This window comes from Ursus maritimus, unplaced genomic scaffold, assembly GCF_017311325.1.
Source record: "Ursus maritimus isolate PB19 unplaced genomic scaffold, ASM1731132v1 scaffold_21, whole genome shotgun sequence".
Classification (NCBI taxonomy): Eukaryota; Metazoa; Chordata; class Mammalia; order Carnivora; family Ursidae; genus Ursus; species Ursus maritimus.
In genome coordinates this window covers 36,257,750-36,282,110 of record NW_024424564.1, presented here as the reverse complement: position 1 = coordinate 36,282,110, position 24,361 = coordinate 36,257,750, and the positions used below count along the sequence as shown (strand labels likewise).

The following is a 24,361-nucleotide window of genomic DNA, read 5'->3' as shown; positions in this document are numbered from 1 at the left end:
AAAAAACAGAACTCTCAGACATTGCAATAGGAATGTAAAATGGTATTACCGCTTTAGAAAAGTTTGTTGTTTCCAAAGAACCAAAATATATACATGCCATTTGATCTAGCCATTCCACTCCTAGGTATTTAACCAAGAGAAATTAAACCATGTGTATATACAAAAACTCATACATGAGTGTTCACGGCAGCCGTACTTGCAACAACCCCAAACTAGAAACACCCCAAATGATCAACAGATTACGGATAAACAAACTACGGTATATCCATATAATGGACTATAATTCAGCAATAAAAAAAAGGATTGATACACACAATATGGATGAATCTCAAAAGAATTAAGTGAAAGAAGTCAGTAAGAAAAACAGTATATTTTGCATGACTCTAATTATAAAATTGTAGAAAATACAAACCAATTCATAGTGACAGAAAGCAGGTCAGTGGTTTCCTGGGACAAGAGATATAAAGATGGAAAGCAAGAAGTAGGAAGGAGGGATTACAGTGAGTATAAAAAACACCTGAGGGGGGTCATGAATATTTGCATTATTCTGATTATAGTGATGGTTTCACCAGTATACATGTCAAATTTATAAAATCATATCGTATTTCGAATATGTGAGGTTTATTGTATGCCAATTAATAAAGCTGTTAAAAAATAGTAAATAAAATGATCTCTGTCTCCAAGGAACTAAAAACCCACTGTATAAATTTACTCTATAGATCCAAGGATATTTTGGTAGGCAGGGAAAGGAAAAGTGGACATATATGAAAAGTCTAATAAGATCTCTTGATACCTATTAAATAATTAAATAAAATTAAATAAAAGATGTGACTTTTAATTTTTATTAAATACTTCAGTACTTCAACTAAATATTTTGTTTATGAAATGCATTCACAAGGTTTAGCACTCAAAAAAATCAAAAGGGAACCAACCCATCAACCAATCAATAAGTACCCTTCTACAAAAGTTACCAATGTTTGTTTCATAAATTTAAAATATAATTTAAACCTAACAATAAACTGTAGAAAAACTGCAGAACATAAAAATAATTTTTAAATTACTGAGAGGATCCAAAGGTTTACATAACGCAGTTGATATTGCTAAGAAGTTTTAAATAGCCAAAAACAATTTGGAAGGATAAAACTCTTTACAGATGATGAATAAAAATACATACCTGAAGCAAACCATATTTAGTTTCTACATCATAAAGGTTATAATCCTTAATGTCTGGTGATACAGGGGAAGGTAGATTTTCCCAGTTACCTAAAACATTGGCTAAACTGGCAAAAACCGGTTCTGTACAAAATGCCAAGCAATCCCTGTTTTAAAATAGAAAAAGAGTTATATACTATCATTTTTTCTCCACATTATCAAAGTCAAATATACATAAAATATTAGTGGTCAACAAGAAGGTAGACTTAGATTTGTTTTCAGCATTCATATAACATTTAAGCCACCATTTTCAGAATACGCTCAAAGGAACCTGCAGATTTCCCAGACCCCTCTGGAGCAAAAGGAGTCAGAAAGAGACACAGAGCACGCTCCAGGTCCCCTGTAACTACTTCAATCAGAGCAGCTTTGCTTTTACCCTATTTTAGATATAATTTTAAAAGGTGTTGGGGGCGCCTGGGTGGCGCAGTCATTAAGCGTCTGCCTTCAGCTCAGGGCGTGATCCCGGAGTTCTGGGATCGAGCCCCATATCGGGCTTCTCCACTAGGAGCCTGCTTCTTCCTCTCCTGCTCCCCCTGCTTGTGTTCCCTCTCTCGCTGGCTGGCTCTCTCTGTCAAATAAATAAATAAAATCTTTAAAAAAAAAAAAAGGTGTCACAATTTTTAAATTTTTAAGTTACTGCTCTTTGATGTTTAAGAATATTTAGAAATTTAGAAAATGTTAGATATTAACATTCAGTAGGCTTTATGGAGTAATCATAAAGAGCTCAGGCTTTGAAGACAAATACCCAACTTCAAGTCCCAGCATCCCTACTCCCTGACTAGGTGACTTGGACACCTCGGCTCTGAGCCTCACTTTGTCCATTTGTAAAATGGTGATAAAAAAAACCAACTTAAAGGGTTACTGTGAAGATCAAAGGAGATAATGAATATAAAGCACATAGCAGAGTCACTAGCATGTAAACTTAATAAATCTTTACTACTGCTATTATAATTACCAAGTGTTTGACACTCAAGTCCTAACATTTTATGCCTTGGGCTTATTTAGGCTCTGGCAATGAAGAACTACATACACGGTACTGTGGTAACAAAGCCAGACCAAGCCTCTGCACCTGGACTGTAACTGTTTAATGGCAAGTACACATTTTGCTGTTTCATCTGTCCACTATACCTGTGTAACTTTTCTTTCACCCTGAACCCATTTTTCAAATGAAAGCATATGCAGAAGCTTAAATATACATGAAAGATTAAGCCAGAGCTGCTTAGGCTGAGGAAGAGAGTTATTACACCTGCTCAGTTACCAACAAAGATGTTGCCTTGTTCTTTACTCTCTCACCAAGCTCATAAACACGGTGGACACCAGGTTTCCATTTCCTGAACTGTACTGGAGGAAAACATCAAATACTCTAAAGTCTTTTCTACAATTCTCTGTAATTCCCAAGTTTCACGTATTTGAGCTACTCCTATTTGTTTCCTCTCTGTCTTGACCCCAGTATCATCCATGACCCGTCATGGCCACATGACCATCCGTATGATTATTCCTCCAGCTGGAAGCCCTCTTATCTTTCATGAATATTACTTCCATCATCATTACAAAGAGTCACATACCAGAAGGGCTACATCCTCTTCTCAAGAACCACTTCCCCAACCACAGCTACTTACTAGCCATTATCTCCTACCCCTTTACTACCTCCACCAAATCTAGCTCCCCAACACCTTTATTAACCAAATTCAAAGTGTTCAGTCCTGACCATACATATTTGATTCCTTTCTTTCTCCCAACTATCACAATAACCTATCACCCAAATTACCCTTTACTGAGCAAACCTCTATTAACCCTGTAAAAATCACTACAAGTTTCTTTTACCCTCTTGCTTATATCGTAAGCACAAGAATAGAAAGCCCAAATCTTTTTAAAACACAGTATTAAGTCACTAGTATACTTTAACATTGCTCTTTTTTTTTTTCAATATTCAAGAACGTTCCTTTATAGTCCTCTTCTTAGCTCCTCATTCCATGGCCCCCTTTACCCACTACTCACCTATTACCCACTTTCTACTTAAAAAAAGTATAAAGTTCATTCTAACATGAATGACCTCATTTCCCTAAACTTCACCTCAGTATTAGTGATTAAACTGTCATCCTAAAATTTCCTTTGAGTTCCTCCTCTGGGACTTTATTCACATAATGAAGTCTTCTCTGCTGGGCTCCTCAGTATCTATTTTCTAGCTTCCAAACCACCATCCTACTACTGATGTTACTGAAGATCAGTAACAAACTCTCACTAGTCAAATGTAACAAACTCTTCTCCGTCCTTATTTTCCTTTTTCTCAGTGGTCCTTAGTGTTGGTGGTCCCTTCTCCCCTCTTTTAGCTTCCATGACATTCAGCTGCCTGTTTTTCTCCTGCCATGTAACAGTGATCGCTCGTTTCTTTTCCTGGCTCTTCTTTTTCCCCTACATTTCAAGTTCTATCCTCAGTACTCTGCTCTTTCGACTCATGCTCTTGAAAAATTCTTTTCTTCACGGTTTTAATTACTGCCTCCACGTTACCCTCAATACACATCACCAACTCTGAGCTTTCACCTGGATGACTTTACTATAGCACATTTCTTTTGGATAATTCCAGTGTTATTTCTACATTATTAATTCATTAAAAACTGGAAGTCATTTTTCCTTCCCTAAAGCTGTCCTATTTCTATCAATTTTACAGTTTTACAATTTAACAATGAAGATGCCTTAAAGTAATCTTTGAATTGTCTCTCTTAATGATTGCCAACAAATCCCTAGTTCCATAATATTTAAATCACTATAAAAGAAGCTGCAGGGACAGCTTCTGCCCTCAAGAGACGTGAAATGTAATGAGGAAATATAAGACACATTGATACAAGTTAAAATAACAAAGATGGTAGGATTCTGATAGGTGACATAGTAGACACTGAGAGAAAACACCCTAAAGGAAACAGCATCATTCAGAAAGCTCAGGACAAGTGTGGCAAACGAAACACCCACTTCGGGATAGAGAGTTCACAATAGTGAATGTTACATAAGAGTCAACAACTATATTCGTGGCTCTTCATGGAAAGAAGAGCAATACAAATATTATCATCACAAGAGATATATGGGCATATTTCTGGGGAGGCCACCATGATATAGTGGAATAAAGAAAACATGGGCTCAGGAATCAAGGCATCATAACTATGTGGCTTAAGTAATGTCTCTGATCCTCAGTTCTCCCATGTAATTGTGAGAACTGAATGAGTTAAACGTAAAGCATTAATGCAGTTTTCACAGTAAATATTAGGGTTTCTTTTCTTTTAGGTGGAAAGAAAGTACCTTGTGATCCTGGGGGAGAGGGATAAGTGACAGTGGGTTACTGAAGATTCCAAAGTAAGAATTATACAGAAATCCAATACATAAAAAGATAAAAGTAAAAGTGTCCCGGCTGAAGGGAGACTAGAAGCCTGGAATCTTGCCAGCTCTGTTTCTTCGCCTATCTGTTCTTCCCCTATCCTTAAAATTCTAGGGTCCACCGAACACAAATGGCAAACCATTTCGTTAAGATCTTCTGGATTAAGAGAGAGTAATACAGTCTGCTAAGTAGGAAGGAAGAAAGAAGGAAATTAGGGGTTATGAGTAATGTGGAAAAAGTTTACATAGCTAGGGTATCTAATGGACTATTAAAAGCACCACAGGCTTCAGGATCCAGTTAGGATTACACAATATAAGTTTCATATTCTTGTCATTCTCAGCAACAGTTCCCAAGCTCATCCTTGAGAAAAATAAATGGTAGAGTAACTGCTGGCTATGGACTGACATGCTGAGCGTATCAGAAGGTTAAATGCGTAGAAGAGTACCTGAAACACACATAAAAAAAGCCCGCTGATATGTAATCAATGTACAGGGTAGAAAATAGTCCAGCAAGTTAACCAGGAGAGGTACTTCCAGATGGGGACTGTATGCTACACTTCTGCAGCTTCTACTTTGACTACTGTAGTGCTCAGCATGGAGTAAGCAAATATACACCGATGGCACATGTGAAGAAAGCTTTTACTAATATTTTAAAAAGAGGCAACTACATAGTATATACAAATAAATTTTACAGAAATAATAATCCATAAGAATTCAACACTCAGTTTCTAAGAATTTTTCACTGACAGCATGCTCCATGGTCAGAACTTTAACATACAATTATTAACTATTTGTTCAACAAGTCTTTTATGTAAGTTTCTCTAAAAATTTACCTGGATTCTTCTAAAGGATGCTGGACAGTAAGAAGTCGAGGGTGTCGTAGTCGAGTTAACTGTTGGACTCCTCGTTTTAGAGAATCAATGATTTGATCCTTTTCAAATTTTTGATATTTGTCAATCAGCTTTTTATCAAAGACAAAAACAGCCACTTCCTAATGAAAGAAATGTGCATCTAATTTTAATCAAGAATATACAAAAGCAATAAATTGTATTCAAGTGTCACAACAGTCTACAAACAGAAATAACCAAAATCTAATGTCATGGAAATTATAGCACCATTGTAATACTTTTCTGATATCAAAAAGTTGGTCTCTTCATGATTAGTAAATCGAAATATTTTTAAAAGTATGAGACCTAGAGTCCTATCTAAGGAGAACATAGGAAAATCTCCATCTTTGAACTCTGATACACACAAGGTGTATGTAAAGTGCTGTAGCCTATGTAGTTATCTTATTTAACCAGAATTCAAATAAAAGTTAAAATGTTTAAAAATTCAAAATGTGATACATAATGATAACCCTGGATAACCTGATCACCCTACAAAAATCTTGAATCATTCTTTGAAAGAAAAGTTGTGTATGTCAAGGAGTAACTTGTTTATACAAAAACCCATTTTGTAAGCAACTTTCGCATATGAATAACTTATACTCACTCTTTCCTTTCAGCCTATCCCTATCTCATTATGGGCAGTAACTGGAAATGAATGGTACCAGTACAAGAAGCTGCTCTCCCACTGTCTCTCTTTAAGGTCATTCACAGCTTATTTATACTACTAAAAGCATACATTGCCCTTAACTACCTTCTTCCTTTCCTTTTCTCTGTTACCCACGGAAAAATAGTTCCGGTCCAGTTACCCAATCTTAACAAATCAATCAAAACTGTATTGATAGCTGATGTATTACCACTATGCAACACATCAGAGATGCTAGATCTCCATCATAAATGCAAAGAAAAATGATAAAGCTGGAAGCAAAAGAATCAATGCTAGCCTTCCAAAATTCCTAGACAGATTTTGAATGACTTTCAGAATTTTTATAAAAGTATCTTTCAAAAGCCTCTAATTCAAACTTACTACTACTAAACTATCAATATCCAAGACAGTATTTTTCCATTTTATTGTTCTCTTATTATTTCTGCCACATTAGAATCACTGTTTTTCACAAGTTAGCCTGGCAACCTAATTACCTAACAGAGATTCACTGCAGAATCCCAAACCAATAAATTTCTCAAACACAACTTGTTTTAAGGCTCCTTATATGTATAGAAGTTAAGGATTTTAGGGGATTGATCTCTGAAAAGTGACAACAAAGGGACTATCTAGTAACTCAAATTCAACATCCTATTCCCAAAGCATTTGTGTATTTTTAAGGAATTATTTCATTCCTCACAGCAATCCTACAAGACAAGATATTATCATCATTTAAGAGATGAGGACACTGTGGAGAAGGTGTATGTATTATCTAAAATCTCACAGCTGATGAGATCAAGATTCAAATCCGGTCATTTTAACTCTGAGGACCACATGCTTAGCCACTACACCATTCTGTCTCCCCAGAAATAATACAGGGACAACAAATACAAAGCACCACAGTAAAACATAACATATGTCTTCAGGAAAACAGTCATTTGAGAGATTTAAATAGCACCCATGTATAAATATATAATCTTAGCTTTTTTTTTTCATAATCTTAGCTCTTTTGATCCTTTATGAGACGCAGGACTATCAAGAGCTAAGAGTGTTATGTAATATTAATTTGAACTAAAAACAAATGACCTAGAAGTTCAAGTTCCTATCTCACTATTCATGTGCACAATCTTATTTTAGTAAGTGTTCTGTTCTGCCACAACACATTTTATAAATGCATCTAATTTAAATGTGTTTATTTTTTCAAGATGTTTTAAGTCCTTAAAAAAAAAAAATCACATGAAATGGCTCTTGAGCTCTTGCAATTTCACCACTCTTAAGGAAAAATACTATAGTTCATAAAGAAAAAGAAACAACACAAAATTCTCTCTCAGATATTCATTTATTATTTTGAGTCACAGATAAAAAATTTCTACATAGATCAGAATAGATTATCAACCGTCTTAAAAAGATTTTCTCTTTGTTCTAATCAGTTTAATTAAAATTAACCAATTTCAACAAAGTTGTGACTAACTAACCCTCAGACCTCATACTGATTTCCTAAAAACTCTTAGTCTGCATCTCAACACTTTCTTCAGAACAGACTATCATCTTTAAATTTATGTTTTCCTTCTACTACTTCACTACCCACTCTGTTAACACATACCACTTATGTAAAAGTCCTGTCACCTTACACATATTACAAGCTTCTTAAAAAAAGAAACCATGCCCCCCCCCAAAAAAACAACAAAACGAACAAAGAAACCATGACTTAAGTGTCTCTGTATCCACTACAGGATCTACACCCAGATGACAGTCAGATCTTTTTTGCCTACAAGTCAATAAAAACAAGCAGTTACTGGAAGCTTTCCATTATCACCCTGAATTAAAACCTTTTTTGACTCTTTATTATGAAGATTTTCAAATATACAGAAAAGATGAGGTACTGCAATTACCCAAAATAGCTTCCACTTAAGAGTCAACTGTTAATTCTAATTAAATTTGGAGTCTCTTTTTTATACAAAAATTACTAAAACAAAATGTAAGCGTATTTGGCACTCTATTGTTCTTTTAGTCACTTCATAGTCTTTAAAATACACTGGCAAAGGAAGTTACCTACTAAAAAGTATTTTTTCTCAATAGCCTATCTTTAAATAAAAATGGCTACAAAATAAATCATTCTAAAAACTAATACTGGTCAAAATGGAGGCTACCTTTTGATACAAGTATAATTTATAACTTTTTAAAGCTACTTTGCTTACTACAAAGTTAAACTCTTGCTGAAAACAAGACAGTTTAATAAAATCTAAGTAGATATGTACCAATGTGTCTAGGATTCCCTAATAGTAATCATGACCTCCACTAACCTATCCCTCAAAGCCACCAGGGATGGTTTCTGAGACACGGATATTCCCTGTGAACTCTATTTTATAGACCTTTCATAACTGATCAGTGATGACTGACAACCATCATACTCTTCTTCATTTTTCATGTGATTTCAGGGCAAAGTTTCTTTTTAAAAACAATAAAACAAAATCAAATTTTTACTTAGATTAAGTTAAAACAACTTGATATTTGAGAAGACTGAGAGGTAAACAAGATATACTCCTTAAAATTATTAAAGATAGTCTATGATCATTATTGACCTAAGCAACTTGACTAACATTCAGCTTTCCACAGTGGTTTCTTTTATTTAAAACTTTTAATTTATTATACTCCAGCTTGTCATAATAATTTAATTATGCCTTTGCCTACACAATATCAGCAAGCCTCATCCATGAATACTCGCATTTGGATAACACAATGTAGATTTTGTAGTAAGTAAGGGGTATGTCCAAGCCTATATCTGGTAGAGTGGCTATAATAATGAATATCAGTTAAATATTTATTACATGATTTTAAAAATCAATCTATCTTCATTATCTTCATAGGAACAGTCATTGAACTAGGGGTGTTTTAAAGCTTATGCAGTAGTTAGAGCAAAAGAAACAAGCCAGCAAATGTGACTTTTAAGCCAAAATAAGACTAAAGCTGCCCTATTTAAGAAAAAAAAAAGTCTATTTTAAAATAACTGGATAAAAACATAATCATAAATACGGAACACTAACTAGACGACTACTAATAAATGTTATATTATTCATTTGAAGAGCAGTTACCTGGCAACAGACTCTTGTGTCAAGATAAATAGAAATACTTAATATAATAAATAAATGTTTGGATAGTAAACACACCCACACATATGCTCTTTTTTTAAAACATCTTCTCCCAAAATAAATCTCTTAACTTGACATAGAGTTGAAAGGTAGGTGTACAGATGGAACAGAAACTATATTTATGTAGTGCTTTCTTACAAATTACTTAAACATATTAGCAGCCTTGATAGTTACAATATTCCTATCTAATAAATAAGGTGATGGCACTTCAATTTTTAAAGGACATATATAAACAAAGCAACCATTTCTCACTTATGATTGATATATATAGACAGACAGTTTGGCCAAAATTTTCAATTTAAGAGCTTGTTTAAATTAAGTATAACTTAAAAATTAGAAAAGCTAATGAAATCCAATTGAGGACATTTATGTCAGAAATCTCTCTAAAGTAAATAATCTTTACAGTGGAAATAAGAATATGCCTAAAAAGAACGCCTATGTTTAGATACCATTTTAATCCTAAACATGCTACTCTGTAGAAAGACTATGTCAGTTATAAAGCTATAACAGAAACACAGCAGTATAAATTCTGTGCCCAGCAATTAATTACCTACCAGACATTATAAAAGCTTCGGAGGTAGAGGAGTAAGGAATATTTCACTGAATTTTCAAAAATTAAATAGACCCTGAGATCGTGCCATTTGCAACAACATGGATGGACCTAGCGGGTATTATGGCAAGGGAAATAAGTCAGACAGGGAAAGACAAATAACATATGATTTTACTTATATGTGGAATGTAAAAAACAAAACGAATAAACACACAAAAAAACAGAAACAGACCCCAAAATAAAGAGAACAAACTGATGGCCGGAGAGATGGGCAAAATGGGTGAAGGGGAGTGGGAGGTATAGTTATAGAATGAATAAATCGTGGGGATAAAAGGTACAGTTATAGAATGAATAAATCACGGGGATAAAAGATACAGCATAGGGAATACAGTCAATGGTATAACAGTGGTGAGCATAGCATAATGTATAGACTTGTCAAACCACTATGTAGTACCCCTGAAACTAACACTGTGTATCAATTATACTTCAATAAAAAACAAAAAATAAGTCAAAGGAGAACCTCTGCTCAGGATGCCTAAATTAAAAAAGACTGACTATAAAAAGGGTTGGCAGGAATGTGAAGAAACTGTAACTGCTGATGGAAGTATACATTCATACAACCACTCTGGAAAAACTGGCACTGAACAAATACAAACACTATTACCCAAGCAATTCCATGTCTAGATAATGTGTCATATATGCCAACAGCACGTACAATAATGTTCATAGCAGTACCCTATATTTTAATGAAAAGAAAAACTGCTATGTTCAGCAACACAGATGTATCCCATGAACATACATCTAAGGAAAAGGAGGCAAACACAGGAGCACATACCACGATTCCATTTAAATAAAGTTCAAAAACAAACAAGCAACACAAACACACACACACACACACACACAAACAGAAAACAAACAAAAAAAACTAAAGTTCAAAAATAGGAAAAATTACTCTAAAGAGTCAGAGGACGGGGCAGCAGGTACCACTGGAGAGAAGGTGGGGAGAGGTAATGACTATGAAAAGGCATGATGAATATGAGCAATGTTTCCTTGATCTGGATGTTGGTCACTGGTGTTCTCACTGTGCACACTCATCAAGCTGTACACTCATGATTTGTGCACTATTCCACAACAGTGGAATGTAAGATGTGCTTATAAGCTTATATTTTAAAAAAACTAAATAGACACAATTTTTATTCCCTAAATGTCATCCTGAAATGTCTTACAACATTCTACTGAAATTCTAAAGAGTAATGGTTAGGAACTGAGAGCTGCCTCTAAATGAACACTCAAAAGGAAACTAAGTAATACACAAGCCTAAATAGTAGCTTCAAATGCTAATAGGCTATAATTAATGATCTCTCCATTTCAACATGTTTACATGTTGTGTTAAGTTTACCCAAATAATAACTTTTAAAAATCTTAATTCTGTATACAAAACTGGCCTAAACACCCTATTTAACTGTAAAAAATCAACTTTAAATTTTTCTTGAAGACTCTTAGGAATTCTTAATTGCACTTTCATAAATTACTCACTAGATGTTTCTTCAAAGAATGTCTTTCAAAAACAAAAACAAAGAACAACAGAAACTGGTTTCTAGAAGCATAAACCCAGAATAATAATAATACAGATGTCCAATCAGGTACAATGATGTTACCAGGCACACAAGTAAATTTTTATTTACCAATTCTTTTTATCTTGCTATACTCCAGGTCTCATAAATATGTACTTTTTTCAACTGTTCTGTAGGTGTTTTATTACTACTCCACTCCTCTCAGAGGCTTTCAAACATTTACATTAAAAAGGAAAAGTTGTACATGATCTGAAAATTTTAATTCTTCATGTACTACTGTGAACTTGAAATAATCCTAGCAAAAAAGTACACAGAGAGAATCTCCTACCCCTACATCCCTAACCTGATGTTACCTCAAAGTCAGATTTAAGATCATATAATCTGCTATAAAACACAAATGCAATCCAGTACACTGTATGCTAGATCAAGAAAGGCTGGGAGGGTTAAGAAAAATGCCCTCAGTGTCCCTTTATGCAAGGGGGAAAAAAAAGACCAAGAATATCCTTTTCCATGATATTTCTCCTGGTTCCTCTAAGATCAGTAGTGTCGTACAGAACTTTCAGCGATGATCAAAAGTTCTTTATGTGCATTGTCCAGTATGGTATATGTAGCTTGTGGTTACCATAGTGGATAGCATAGATCTAGATTATCTATCTTCTATGATTCCCTTTTATTAAAAAATGAGATAACTGAAAAAGAATTAAAACTACAATTAAGGGAAAAATTAAAATGAGGCTTCAAATGCCAAGGTGCTTAAAGACTTGGCTATTCTTTAAGGAATTAGCCAGTAGTCCAGATAGGATACTCAGGTCAAACACCTTAGGTTTGAAAGAAACAAAGAAAGAAGATTCAAAACTGTATCCACAGAGAGCACGGATATATTCCAAAACTATCTTTTTCCGCAAAGCAATAAATTTGAGGGGGAAAATGTAGTAGTCCTAAGAGAACCCAATTCTGGCATTCAGCAGTTGAGAACTGGTGTATTATTGTGCAACATCTAATCAATTACCTATTATTTATCCCTGGTTTTCATGTCCTATGAACAGCAACAGAAGCTTCAACATTATCAGAGAATATGGACTTCTGATATAAACACAAACAACTAGAACTCTTCTGGCTAAGCACAAAGACACTATTATGTTACATCCTTAATAAATAATGTAAAATTTAGTACATTTGGTGTTCTTCCATTTTCCCCTTATATAATTGATTATAAAAGCTAGTGTTAGAGGTTGGTCATTTACATAATTCATGGCCTCATTACTAGCTTTTTAAGCATTCAATACTCAAGAAGCTACTTATTTTTTAAGCTCTTGAAAAAATGATAGAGAAAACAATGTTCAAAAAAGACAAATCAATCAGCATTTAAAATACAGATCAGCTCTGGACTTAAAGACTTCCAACCAAATGGCAATAAAAACAAGATTTACAGGTCAGGTACAAACCACACACCAGCAATCTATCACAAGACCAAGATTCCTACTTCATAAAAGGATAAGCAAAGCCGATTCAGTCTTTAATATACTTGCTGTTTTGGGAAATAAGCTGACTTTGGAAAAGTCACAAATAATGCATATCCACAAGCGTATGACTGGGACAGAGTCACTGGAAAATATGTGTAATTAATCCCAAACATTTTATAATCCGTATGTTTCACTTGTAGAGAAATAAAAGTACTTTTGGGAACAGTGACTTTTCCTTTTAAAGAACCTATTTCTACAGAGGTTTTAAACCTGGAGGTTTTTCAATTCTTCAACAATTCCAACAGAAAACTGTTAGTGAAACTTAACACTAACAATCCTCCACATTTCTAAGAACCATCTGTTGGCCTCTTAAGTCAAATTTAAAAAATAAAAATAAAAATACAACTCATTCAAATGACTCTACAGAAGGAACAGTTAGTTTTAAAATAACTTTGAGATCAATATATTGTAAAACGCATTACTGACTATTCCACAAATGTACTTCCTTCTGATAATAAAAACTATCAAGTTAAACACAAAAGAATGTTACAGAAGTCTATTTTTCAGAAGGCTATAAAATAAAAGGGGAAAAGAATGCACTAAATAAGAATGCATTTAATGTTGGAAAAATTTAATGGAGTATTTTGCCAATAGTTTATTGACAAATTTGAAAAGGAACACAATTTTTATTCTAAAAGAAACTTTTCTAAAAATCTAATATGCAGGACACGTGGATGGCTCAGTCAGTTAAGTGTCTGCCTTCGGCTCAGGTCATGATCCCAGGGCCCTGGGATGGCGCCCGGCATTGGGTTTCTTGCTCAGTGGGGAGTTTCCCCCTCCCTCTGCCTGCTGCTCCCTCTGCTTGTGCACTCTCCCTCTCTCTCTCTCTCTCTGACAAATAAATAAAATCTATAAAAAAATTTTTAATTTTTTAATTTAAAAAATAAAAATCTAATATGCTTCTTTGCTCAACAGATACATTAATTTTATTAAGTAAACAAAATTAAATTACAAGATGCAATGATATATCAAACAATATGTTTGTAACCAGGACATTCAGGGCATGCTGAAAAGCATTTATTTTTGTATGACTTCATTAGACAGAAATGAGAAGTAAAGAACTCATTACTTTTGGCATTTCTTAACATAAAAATGCATATGCACATTATGGTACTTAATTAGCATGTGTGTTTTTGCCAAATGGACTCTGAATCGAAACTTACCTGTTTTGTTGACTTTTTTGTGCCATTGAAAATCTTCCAAGCTAGCCCATTGCCACCACTGGCAATATGTCGACCAACATCAAATTCTCTAGTGACAGGATTTCCCATTACAGCACTAGTGACATCAGCTGTTACTTTTGTAACAGTACTCTTTAACTTATTAAGCATGGACTCCATGGCTGCAATATTGAGTAGTTATGGTTACCTAGAAACACAGGGGGGACAGGGAAGCACTGATCATTTGTTTTTAATTGCTTAAGCACTTAACATTCATTATTTAATCTGAAAAAGTTAATATACCACAAGCAGTGAACGAAACAATCCTATAGAGACAAAAGCTACATACTAGTTTTGTCTTCAAAGAACCCAACACACCTGAATGCAAATTTAAACCTAGGAACCAAATTGTTCTTTTCAACCTCAGTTATTATAGACCATGAAAAGATATATTCACACTTGACACTAACATGAATGTTGTTCAACTACATGGACCCTCAAGACTTCAGTGGTGCAGAGGGTCTAAATCTTTCCTCACACTAAAAACAACCATATAAAACCTGAAAGGAGCAGGATGCCTCCCTCAGTAGGTTAAGCATCTGCCTTTGGCTCAGATCGTGATTGCCAGGTCTTGGGATCGAGCCCCATATTGAGCTCCTTGCTCAGCAGGGAGCCTGCTTCTCCCCTGCCTGCCACCCCCCCCCCGCTTGCACATGCATGTGCGCTCTCTCTCTGACAAATAAATAACTAAAATTTTATTAAAAAACCTGAAAGGAGCTAATGCTATACTCAACAATAAATTAGTATTTTATAAAAGTTTCATTCACTACTAAAATAATTAATAATTGATTGGGGGCACCTGGCTGTTCTACACTTCCAGGCATGATGCAGAAACAAAGACTTAAATTTATCCTCTCACTTTGAACAACTAGAAGCTGGACAAATATCTGAAACAAATGTTTTCTGACACTGAACAGGCAGCACAGACATATAAGCCCAGTGAGAAAGCAAACTAACACGGTGAACCCTACAATTGCCCCAGCTTTCTGCCTAGAGGTACACTGCAAACCACAGAGCAGACAGCAGAATTCCAAGCAGCAGTCTAGCTGAGTTAAAGAGTTGAGAAGACCAATTGGAATTCAAGGATGCAGAGGTGGCTACAAGTTCTGGGATAGAATTTCAAGGAGAAGAGGGAAAATCAGAGAGAAAAAGAGAGAGACAGAACTATGCCGAAGAAGAGCTCCAGAAACTTTCACAGAAATCTGATGCTTTGTTGAACACTAAGATGCCCATACATAGTGTGAAACTCAACCAGGTCAGTCAAGGACCAACTTGAGCGATAAGCTGAATAGTTGAAGTTCGCACTGGGCTGCAAATCACTTAATTTCTCACACGCTAGACTGGAGAGTCCTCATTGATTACTAAAGGCATTTAGCAGAAACTCCATAAGGACAATGCCATAATAGTAGGATAACTGTTCTCAGTGTAAAATGTACTCTAAAGCTGCCCTAACAAACGAAAAGCAAGCTTCAAATGATCAAACTAATCATAAATTACTTAACTGCCTACCAGAATGAAACCTAATACTCATGAAAGACAAAAAAAATTCAGATATCTAACAATGTAACATTCACAATGTTCAGCATGCAGTCAATAATTATTAGACATGCCAAGAAACAAGAATATGTGCTCATAATCAAGACCAAAATCAATAAAGACTCCAAAATAATAGATTATAGACACTAAAAAGCTATCATATATCTATGTATTTCAAGGAAAGTATGAACATAATGAAAGAAAATGGAATACTATTTAAAAATCCTAATGAAAATTCTAGAGATGAAAAATAAAATATCTCAAATAAAAAATTCAGAGGATATGATTAACAAATTAGACAAAGTAGGAAAAAAAAAAAAGAGTAAAATCATGGGGGGCTGGGTGGATCAGTTGGTTGAGCATCCAACTCAGCTCAGGTCTTGATCAAGTCATGAATTCAAGCCAAATATTGAGCTCCATGCTGGGTGTGGAGCCTACTTTAAAAAAAAAAAAAATCAGTAAAACCTGAGAGTAAAAAGCTAGGGAAAAAAAATGAGCAAAGTCTCAGTGACTTGTGGGACAATATCACAGTCTAACATATATAAATGAATCCCAAAAATGAGAAGGAAAAAGGAGAAATAATATTTGAAAAGATAATGGCCAAATATTCCTGAATTTGATGAAAACTATACAAGTTGTCAAGAAATTTGATGAACCACAAACAGGATAAACACAAAGAAAACCATTCTTAGACATGTCATCAGTAGCTGAAAGTCAGTGATTAAGAAAAAAATCTTAAAAACAGCCAGAGAAAACAGGAAAATTACATATAGAGGAAAAAAAGATAAGAATTTTCCCCAGACTTCTCATCAGAAACTACAGAAGTCAGGCAAATAAATGGATGTCTCTAAAGTGCTAAAACAAAAATAAAACAAAAAACAATCAATCAAAACTTATCAACCTAGAATTCTACAAGCCATGGGGAAAAAGCTTTCAAAAATAAATGTGAGGGGCTCCTGGATGGCTCAGTTGGTTAAGCTTAAGCGTCTGCCTTCACTCAGGTCATGGTCCCCGGGGTCCTGGGATGGAGCCCAATGCCTGGCTCCCTGCTGAGCAGGGAGCCTGCTTCTCCCTCTCCTGCCACTCCCCCTGCTTGTGCTCTCTCACTCTCTCTCTCTCTCACTCTGTCAAATAAATAAATAAAATCTTTAAAAATAAGAAAATAAAATAAATGTAAAATAGTTTCTCAGGAAAACAAAATCTAAGAGAATTTGTTGCCAACAGATATTCACTACAAGAGGTATTAAAAGAAGTCCTTCAAACAGAAGGAAAAAGACACCAGATGGAAATGTGAATCCACAAAAAGAATGGAGGACACTAGAAATAAAAATTATGCAGGCATATAAAAAAACTTCTCATGTTGTCTTAAAAGGATAACTGATTACTTAAAACAAAAATAACAAAAATATATTGACATATGAAAAAGTAAAAAAATATGACAAACCCGGAAGGACAGGAGAGGGGGAAATGGAAGTATATTTTTGAAAGATTCTTATATTGTATGTTAGGTAGTATAATATCAATTGAAAATAGATCATAGCAAATTAAAGACATAGAATAAATCCTAGACTAATAAGTAAAATAAGAGACAACTAAAAGGTCAATAATGGAAATAAAGGACTCCTAAAGTAAAATGAATACAAAAAGTAGGAAAAGAGGAAGAAAGGAACAAAGAATAATTGTGACAAGCAAGATAGTAGACTTAAATCCAACCCTATAAATAATTACATTAAGTGCAAATGATTTAAAATTCCAATTAAAAGGCAGAGATTGTCAAACTAGATTATAAAGCAAGACCCAATTATATGCTGCTTTCAAGAAATCCACTTTAAATCCACTTTACAAGATGACTTAAAACTAAAAGAATGTGAAAATATACCAAGCTAGATGGCCATATTAATAACAAACAGAATAGGCAACATTTCATAACAAAGATGTCAATTCATCAAGAAAACATAAAATCCTAAGTGTGTATATACTGAATAAAAGCTTTAAAATAAACACAGCAGGGGCGCCTGGGTAGCGCAGTCGTTAGGCGTCTGCCTTTGGCTCAGGGCGTGATCCCGGCGTTGCGGGATCGAGTCCCACATCGGGCTCCTCGGCTGGGAGGCTGCTTCTCCCTCTCCCCTGCTGTGTTCCCTCTCTCGCTGGCTGTCTCTCTGTCACATTAATAAATAAAATCTTTAAAAAAATAAAATAAAATAAAATAAAATAAAATAAAATAAAATAAAATAAAATAAAAATAAAATAAACACAGCAAAAAATGACTGAAAGACAAATCTACAATTATAGTTGGAGACTTCAAGGATCCTCTTTCAGTAACAGATGGACATAGACTGAGTAGACAAAAAAATCAGTTAAGGATATAGAAGACCTGAACAACACTATGAAACAACATGACCCAAAACATCCCACTTGACAACAGCAGAATGCATTTTGTTTTCATGTGTATATGGAACACTCAGTAAGACTGACTATATTCTTCCAGGCCATAAGACAAATCTGAACATATTTAAAACTACTGAACTATAAAACATGTTCTTGGACCACAATGAAATTAAACTAGAAATGAGTAATAGAGAAATATCTAGAAGAAATGCAAATATTTGGTAATTAAACACTTCTCAATAACCCAATGGCTAAAATAAATAAATCACAGAAAAATTTTAAATACTTTGAGGTGACTGAAAATGAAATATCTGTGGGATGTAGGTAAAGCAGTAAATAGTGGAAAATGTACAGCTTTAAATGTTTATATGAGGGGGGATATGCCATAATCAGTGGTGTCACCTTCCATCTTAGGAAGCTAGGGGAAAAAAAAGAAACCTAAATGCAAAATAAGTACAAAAAGAAAATAAAGAGTAGAAATCAATGAGCAGACTGAATTTAATATAATACTCTATTTAGTAGAGAAATGAAAAAGAAAAATCAAAGAAGCCAAAAACTGTGTTTTTTAAAAAGATAAGCCTCTAGCTACATTAAGAAAAAATTTAGAAGACACAAACGGTCATTATCAGAAATACAGGAAATCCTACAGATTTTAATCCTATTTAAATCCCATAGATTTTAAGCAGTAAGGTATGCTATAAATTATCTTATGCCAATTAATTCAAGAACTTGAATGAAATGGAGAGAATCCTTGAAAGCCAAAACTACCAAAATTGACTCAAGAAGGAACAGAAAATCAGAATAGCCCTATAAAAAAGAAATCAAATTCATAACTACAATCTTTACTACAAAATAAACTCCAGGTTCAAATGACTTCACCGTTGAATTCTATCAAACATTTAAAGAAGAAATAATAACCAGGTCTGTACAAGCTCTTCCAGAACACAGAAGAGAACACATTCCATTTCACGTTATATAGTTAGTATTGCCCTAACACCAACAACAAATAACACAAAAGAAAACTGCATACCAATATACTTCATCAACAAGTAAAAATCCTTAACAAAATACTAGTACATCAAGTCCAATAAATCCATTAAATCCGATGACCAAGAGGGATTTATCCCAGGAATGCAAAGTTGATTTAACACTTAAAAACAAATTCAGGGGCGCCTGGGTGGCACAGCGGTTAAGCGTCTGCCTTCGGCTCAGGGCGTGATCCCGGCGTTATGGGATCGAGCCCCACATCAGGCTCCTCCACTATGAGCCTGCTTCTTCCTCTCCCACTCCCCCTGCTTGTGTTCCCTCTCTCGCTGGCTGTCTATCTCTGTCGAATAAATAAATAAATAAATCTTTTAAAAAATAAAAATAAAAAAAATAAAAATAAAAACAAATTCATGTAATTTGCCATAATAACTGAATAATGGAGGAGGGACATATAATCATCTCAATAACAGCAGAAAAAAATTCTGACAAAATTCAATACCCATTCACAATAAAAACTCTCAGCAAACTAAGAACAGAAAGGAACTTCAGGGCACCTGGCTGGCTCAGTGGATCAAGCACATGACTCTTAATTTGAGTCTGTGAGTTCAAGCCCCACACTGGATATGGAGCCTACAAGGAAGGAAGGAAGGAAGAAAGGAACGAAGGGAGGAGGAAGGAAGGAAAGGAGGAAGGGAGGGAATGAGAGAGAAAGAGCGAGTGAGCGAGGAAGAGAGAGGGAAGGGAAGAAAGAACTTCCTCAACCTGATAAATGGAATTTTTGAATACCTACAGCCAATATTATACTTAAAAATTTAAAAACTGATCGCTTTTTCCCTATGTTTGGGAACAAAGTAAAAATATCTACTTTTACCACTTTAATTCAATATTCTCATGGAGGTCCTAGCCAAAGCAATTAAGAAAACAAAAGAAAAGGTATGCACATCATGCACACAGAAAGGCAGATGGAATCTACAAAAAAAACTACTAGAACATGAGTTTAGCATTACAGAATACAAGAACAGAACATTTAAAAGAAGATTATTTAGATATACTAGAAACAAACACTGAAATTTCAAAAATACCATTTCAAGAACATGAAATACCTATGGATAAATTTAACAAGATATACAAGACTTGTACAATAAAAACAACAAAAAAATTGCTGAGAAAAACTGACAAAGACGTAAAAGGAAAGACTGTGTTCATGAATTGGAAGACTCAATACTGTTAAGATACCAATTTCCCCACTGATCTATGGACTCGATACAATCAAATCAGAATCCCAGAGGCTGTTGCAGAAATTGACAAGCTGATCCTAAAATATTACTACGAGGGGTCCACAGGTTTCACTAGATTATGAAGGGTCCATGGCACAAAAAGAGGTCTAAAACCCTCTCACTCTTCAAATCTTCCACTTCCATGTTTACTCCCTCCTAAAATCGATTTGTCTGACAAAGTCTGTGTCCTATAAATCTTCCTTAATCAACTCTTTCCTCACAATTTTCTCCCACTTGACCGAAGAAAAGTATTTTTCTCAGCCATCACAATCTTATTACACGGCATTATTCTTGGATATAAAAAAAACTTTGAATGGGGTAAATGCAATTCAGGAATGTATTAATACTGAAACTCTCTTAAGAATAAAGCAAAAAGAGAGGTGCTGAGTGGCTCATTCGGTTAAGCATCTGCCTTCAGCTCAGGTCATGATCCAAGGGTCCTGGGATCAAGTCCTAAGTAGTGTCCTTGCTCAGTGAGGACCCTGCTTTTCCCTCTCCCTTTGCCCCTCCCCCTGCTTGAGTTCTTTCGTGCTCCTGTGCGCTCTGTGTCAAATAAATAAATAAAACCTTAAAAAAAAAAAAAAAAGAATAAAGCAAAAAGAAATTTGGAAAAAAATACTGAAAGAGCCTGTGCTTTATTTCTTCCAGGCCAGATATTAACAGCAAGACCCCATGCCTTATCTATCACAGAATTACAATTAAGAAATAAGTTGCCTGTCATACGGATATATAAGAACAAGTTTATTTCAGTTAATAAGCAAAAACTCCAAGGTTTTGATAAAAGTAAAACATAATCACAATATGCAACAACCTAGAAATTACATCCTTTTTAACTATCAAAACTCTTGGCAAAAAGTTCAGATACCATCAACTTAAAAACATGTAAAGGAGTACAATGTTTCTCAAAATTATTTAGAGAACACACAAGTAAAAGTATTTGGAAGGCCACTGGACTAAGGTAGCACTAGTTTGTATCCAGTTTTCTGTTAATTAAATTATATTTATGTAAATATGATCTACTTTCTTCTATGAAAGATTTGAACTGTCTGTAAACAGAAATAGAGACTCTCTTTCGCTTTTTAATTTATTGCTGCATTTCTGTGAGCAGTTAGAAAATGTTGCTATTGGCATCATGAAAATATTTATTGCTATGCCAAGTTGTTCTCTATAAACATCTGCTGCTGATTTTGATGGGGGACGTGAAGGGACATAAAAACCCTATTTAAAACCTACATATCCATTCCTCTAATTCTGCCTGAGTAGTTACATATTATGTGCCATGCACTAGTTATACATTGGGAATACAGATGTAAATGGAAACATTTCTGCTCTTTAGGGACTTAATCTGTAGCCAGTGGACTCAGACCTGCAAAGGTTTACAGCAATTAACAGAGAGGTACATACCATGCTACAGTAGGGGAGAAAGACCATGATGTGATTTGAGACCTACAAGTAGCTCAGTATGAAAACAAAGGATACTTTCAGAGGTAATACTCAAATTTGAGAAGTTCATCCATTATCTAAATAGAGCCAACAGTAGGGTACACATGGTAGGAATAGACATGGAAAGTCACCTGGTAAATTATTTAATATTTATTGAGTACCCACTGTGTACCTGATACTATATAAGAAACTGGGAGAAAGAAGGAAAAATTCGCCACGAAAGATCTTACCATCAAAGGGGCAAGAGACAGAGAAGTAAACCAACCATAGCATGAGCCCACAGCAATAAAATCTACAAAATATACATACAAAGTCTTATAGGAACAACAACAACAAAAAACAAAAACAAAAAAACAAAAACAAAACAAGGAACAGAGGGAAAAAGGTTTTAGCGAAACAGTAATGCTAGAGATGTCTCTAAAGGTGAACAGGAATGAACTAGACAGAGAAAGGGAGAAGTATAGAAGTAAAGACAATGTAACAACAAACCAGTTCCGATAAAAGCTGGAGGAAACAGGGAAATACAGCAAAACAGGCCAGATCACCAAGAGCAATTAGTGGACATGTTGAAGTTGAGTTGCCTGAATGACATTCACATGGAGATATATCTAGTAGGTTTTTAGATACACAGGGCAAACACCTAGGAAAAAAAGTCTTGATTGAAGACAAAACTTTGGGTACCATGAGCTTACGGCAGTTAAGTCTGTAACCTTGAAAAAGGTTAGCCAAAGGGACCCAAGAATATCATGAGAGTAAAAGAAGGCTAAAGACAGATGAACTGAAAGAACTTTTAAAAGAAGACCTGAACTTAAATGAGATTTTGAATTATTAGCAACATCCCTTTGACATATAAGGAACCTAGAGTCCAAATACCTCTTCTTAAAATTATAAGCTTTTCAAATTTTCACTCGATTTGTTGAAGAAAAAAGTCCATCTTTCCCAAAGACAAAGTTATAAATGACAGAAATGTCCATTCGGATAAGCCATTTCCCCTTGTACACCATTTAGCAGAATTCACTTGAAACTCAATCATCTTTCCCTCCTAAATCTGTCAAAATAAGATTTGGGACAATTTAATTATGATTCCAAGACTATATCTCTCTACTGTCTGGCTCAGCCATCACTTGGTTCTTTGTAGAACCAGAAGGTAAATCTGATGCAATACTAGATTTTACACGCACCTGCCAGAAGGTGGGTTGACTGTTACGGCGCCTGATGGCAGGTAGCTGAAAGGAACTGGCAATTCCTTCAGTTCCGCCTACTCATAAACTCTAGAGATAGCAGGAATATAGTCGGTAAAATTAGATTTATGCTAAAAAAAAATTCCTGCATTTTCAAGTAACACAACTGCAAAGAGTCCCTTACTTCACCAAAAATAAAATATTAAAAAGTAGAATTTGCTTGCATTTATGTATTTATGTATTATGGAAATACTGTCATGCAAATAAAATAGTTACTATAGTTACATCTGATAATGAAATTATGTTTAGTACTTGTTAGTTTCATGGCACCTAGCAGAAACTAGTCTTTCAATAAGCACAAAATAATACATACTGACCACTAATGAACAATACAAATAAGTACCAGTGAATTCAAAATAGTTTGTTTTATTCCTTAAAGAGGCACAAGTGTCTTGAGATTTCTTTCTATGTAAATGTCTGAAAATAAAAGAATACCAATTTTTTTTTAAGATTTTATTTATTTATTTGACAGAGAGATAGCCAGCGAGAGAGGAAACAGCAGGGGAGTGGGAGAGGAAGAAGCAGGCTCCCAGCAGAGAAGCCCGATGTGGGACTCGATCCTGGAACGCCAGGATCACGCCCCGAGCCCAAGGCAGATGCTCAACCATTGCGCTACCCAGGCGCCCCCTAAGAATACCAATTTATACAGTGACTTATATAGTTAAGTATTCATAAAATGAAATTTTGTGATTCAAAATAAGAATTACATTAACATAACACTTTACTTTTGGTAAAGTGATTCATAAAATTTGGGGAAAATGTCGTACCTTACACTCCCATATGCAGTGCTTATCTATTTACATCTAAAGTAAGATGATTCTGAAATATATTCTTGAAATTTTTTTTTTCTTGTGAGAGCACTCAGAGATTACTATAAGCTTTAAAAAGATACAGTTTTCAAAAAAAAAATGGTTAAGAGTATTCTTTGGCCTTTCCATCATGTTTAACTTATTTAGAGAACAAAGATTAAACCACCGGAGTACAATCATTCTCTTTACAACTACAAAAAGTATCTAATAATTATCAGTTGAGCTAGAACAGATTACTTACAGGAGACAAACCGATTTAAGAAAAACATAAAGCACTAAAGAGCCTCAGGAATGAACAGTGATGCACACATGTGTTCAACAAATTATTGGTTACCTACTACGTGGAAAGCACCATACGAGGTGCAGTAGGAGAAACAAGAAGTAAAACATTCCATCACTATTTACAAACTTAAGACCATTGTACCACTAGAGTTAAAAAGCAACATGAGAAATTATAAGGCAACATATGCTCAAATATCAAACTAGTAATCTGAACAATAAGATCTGAGGAGAGATCACATACAACTCGTCTGAAGGCACTTCAAGCCCAAGTACTTAG

General features: G+C 34.7%; 1 protein-coding gene across 1 annotated transcript in view; it reads right to left on the bottom strand.

The window, feature by feature from the left end:
* The window catches only part of SCYL2 (SCY1 like pseudokinase 2), a 58,682-nt gene that overhangs the window by 31,424 nt on the left and 2,897 nt on the right, over positions 1-24,361 (bottom strand). Inside the window, exons 2-4 of the mRNA XM_008705722.2 lie at positions 14,065-14,269; positions 5,412-5,569; positions 1,175-1,319 (exon numbers count right to left, since the gene is read on the bottom strand). Of these exons, the coding sequence (XP_008703944.1) occupies positions 1,175-1,319; positions 5,412-5,569; positions 14,065-14,241 (480 nt within the window). The 5' untranslated portion in view covers positions 14,242-14,269. The remainder of the gene's footprint in view (positions 1-1,174; positions 1,320-5,411; positions 5,570-14,064; positions 14,270-24,361) is intronic.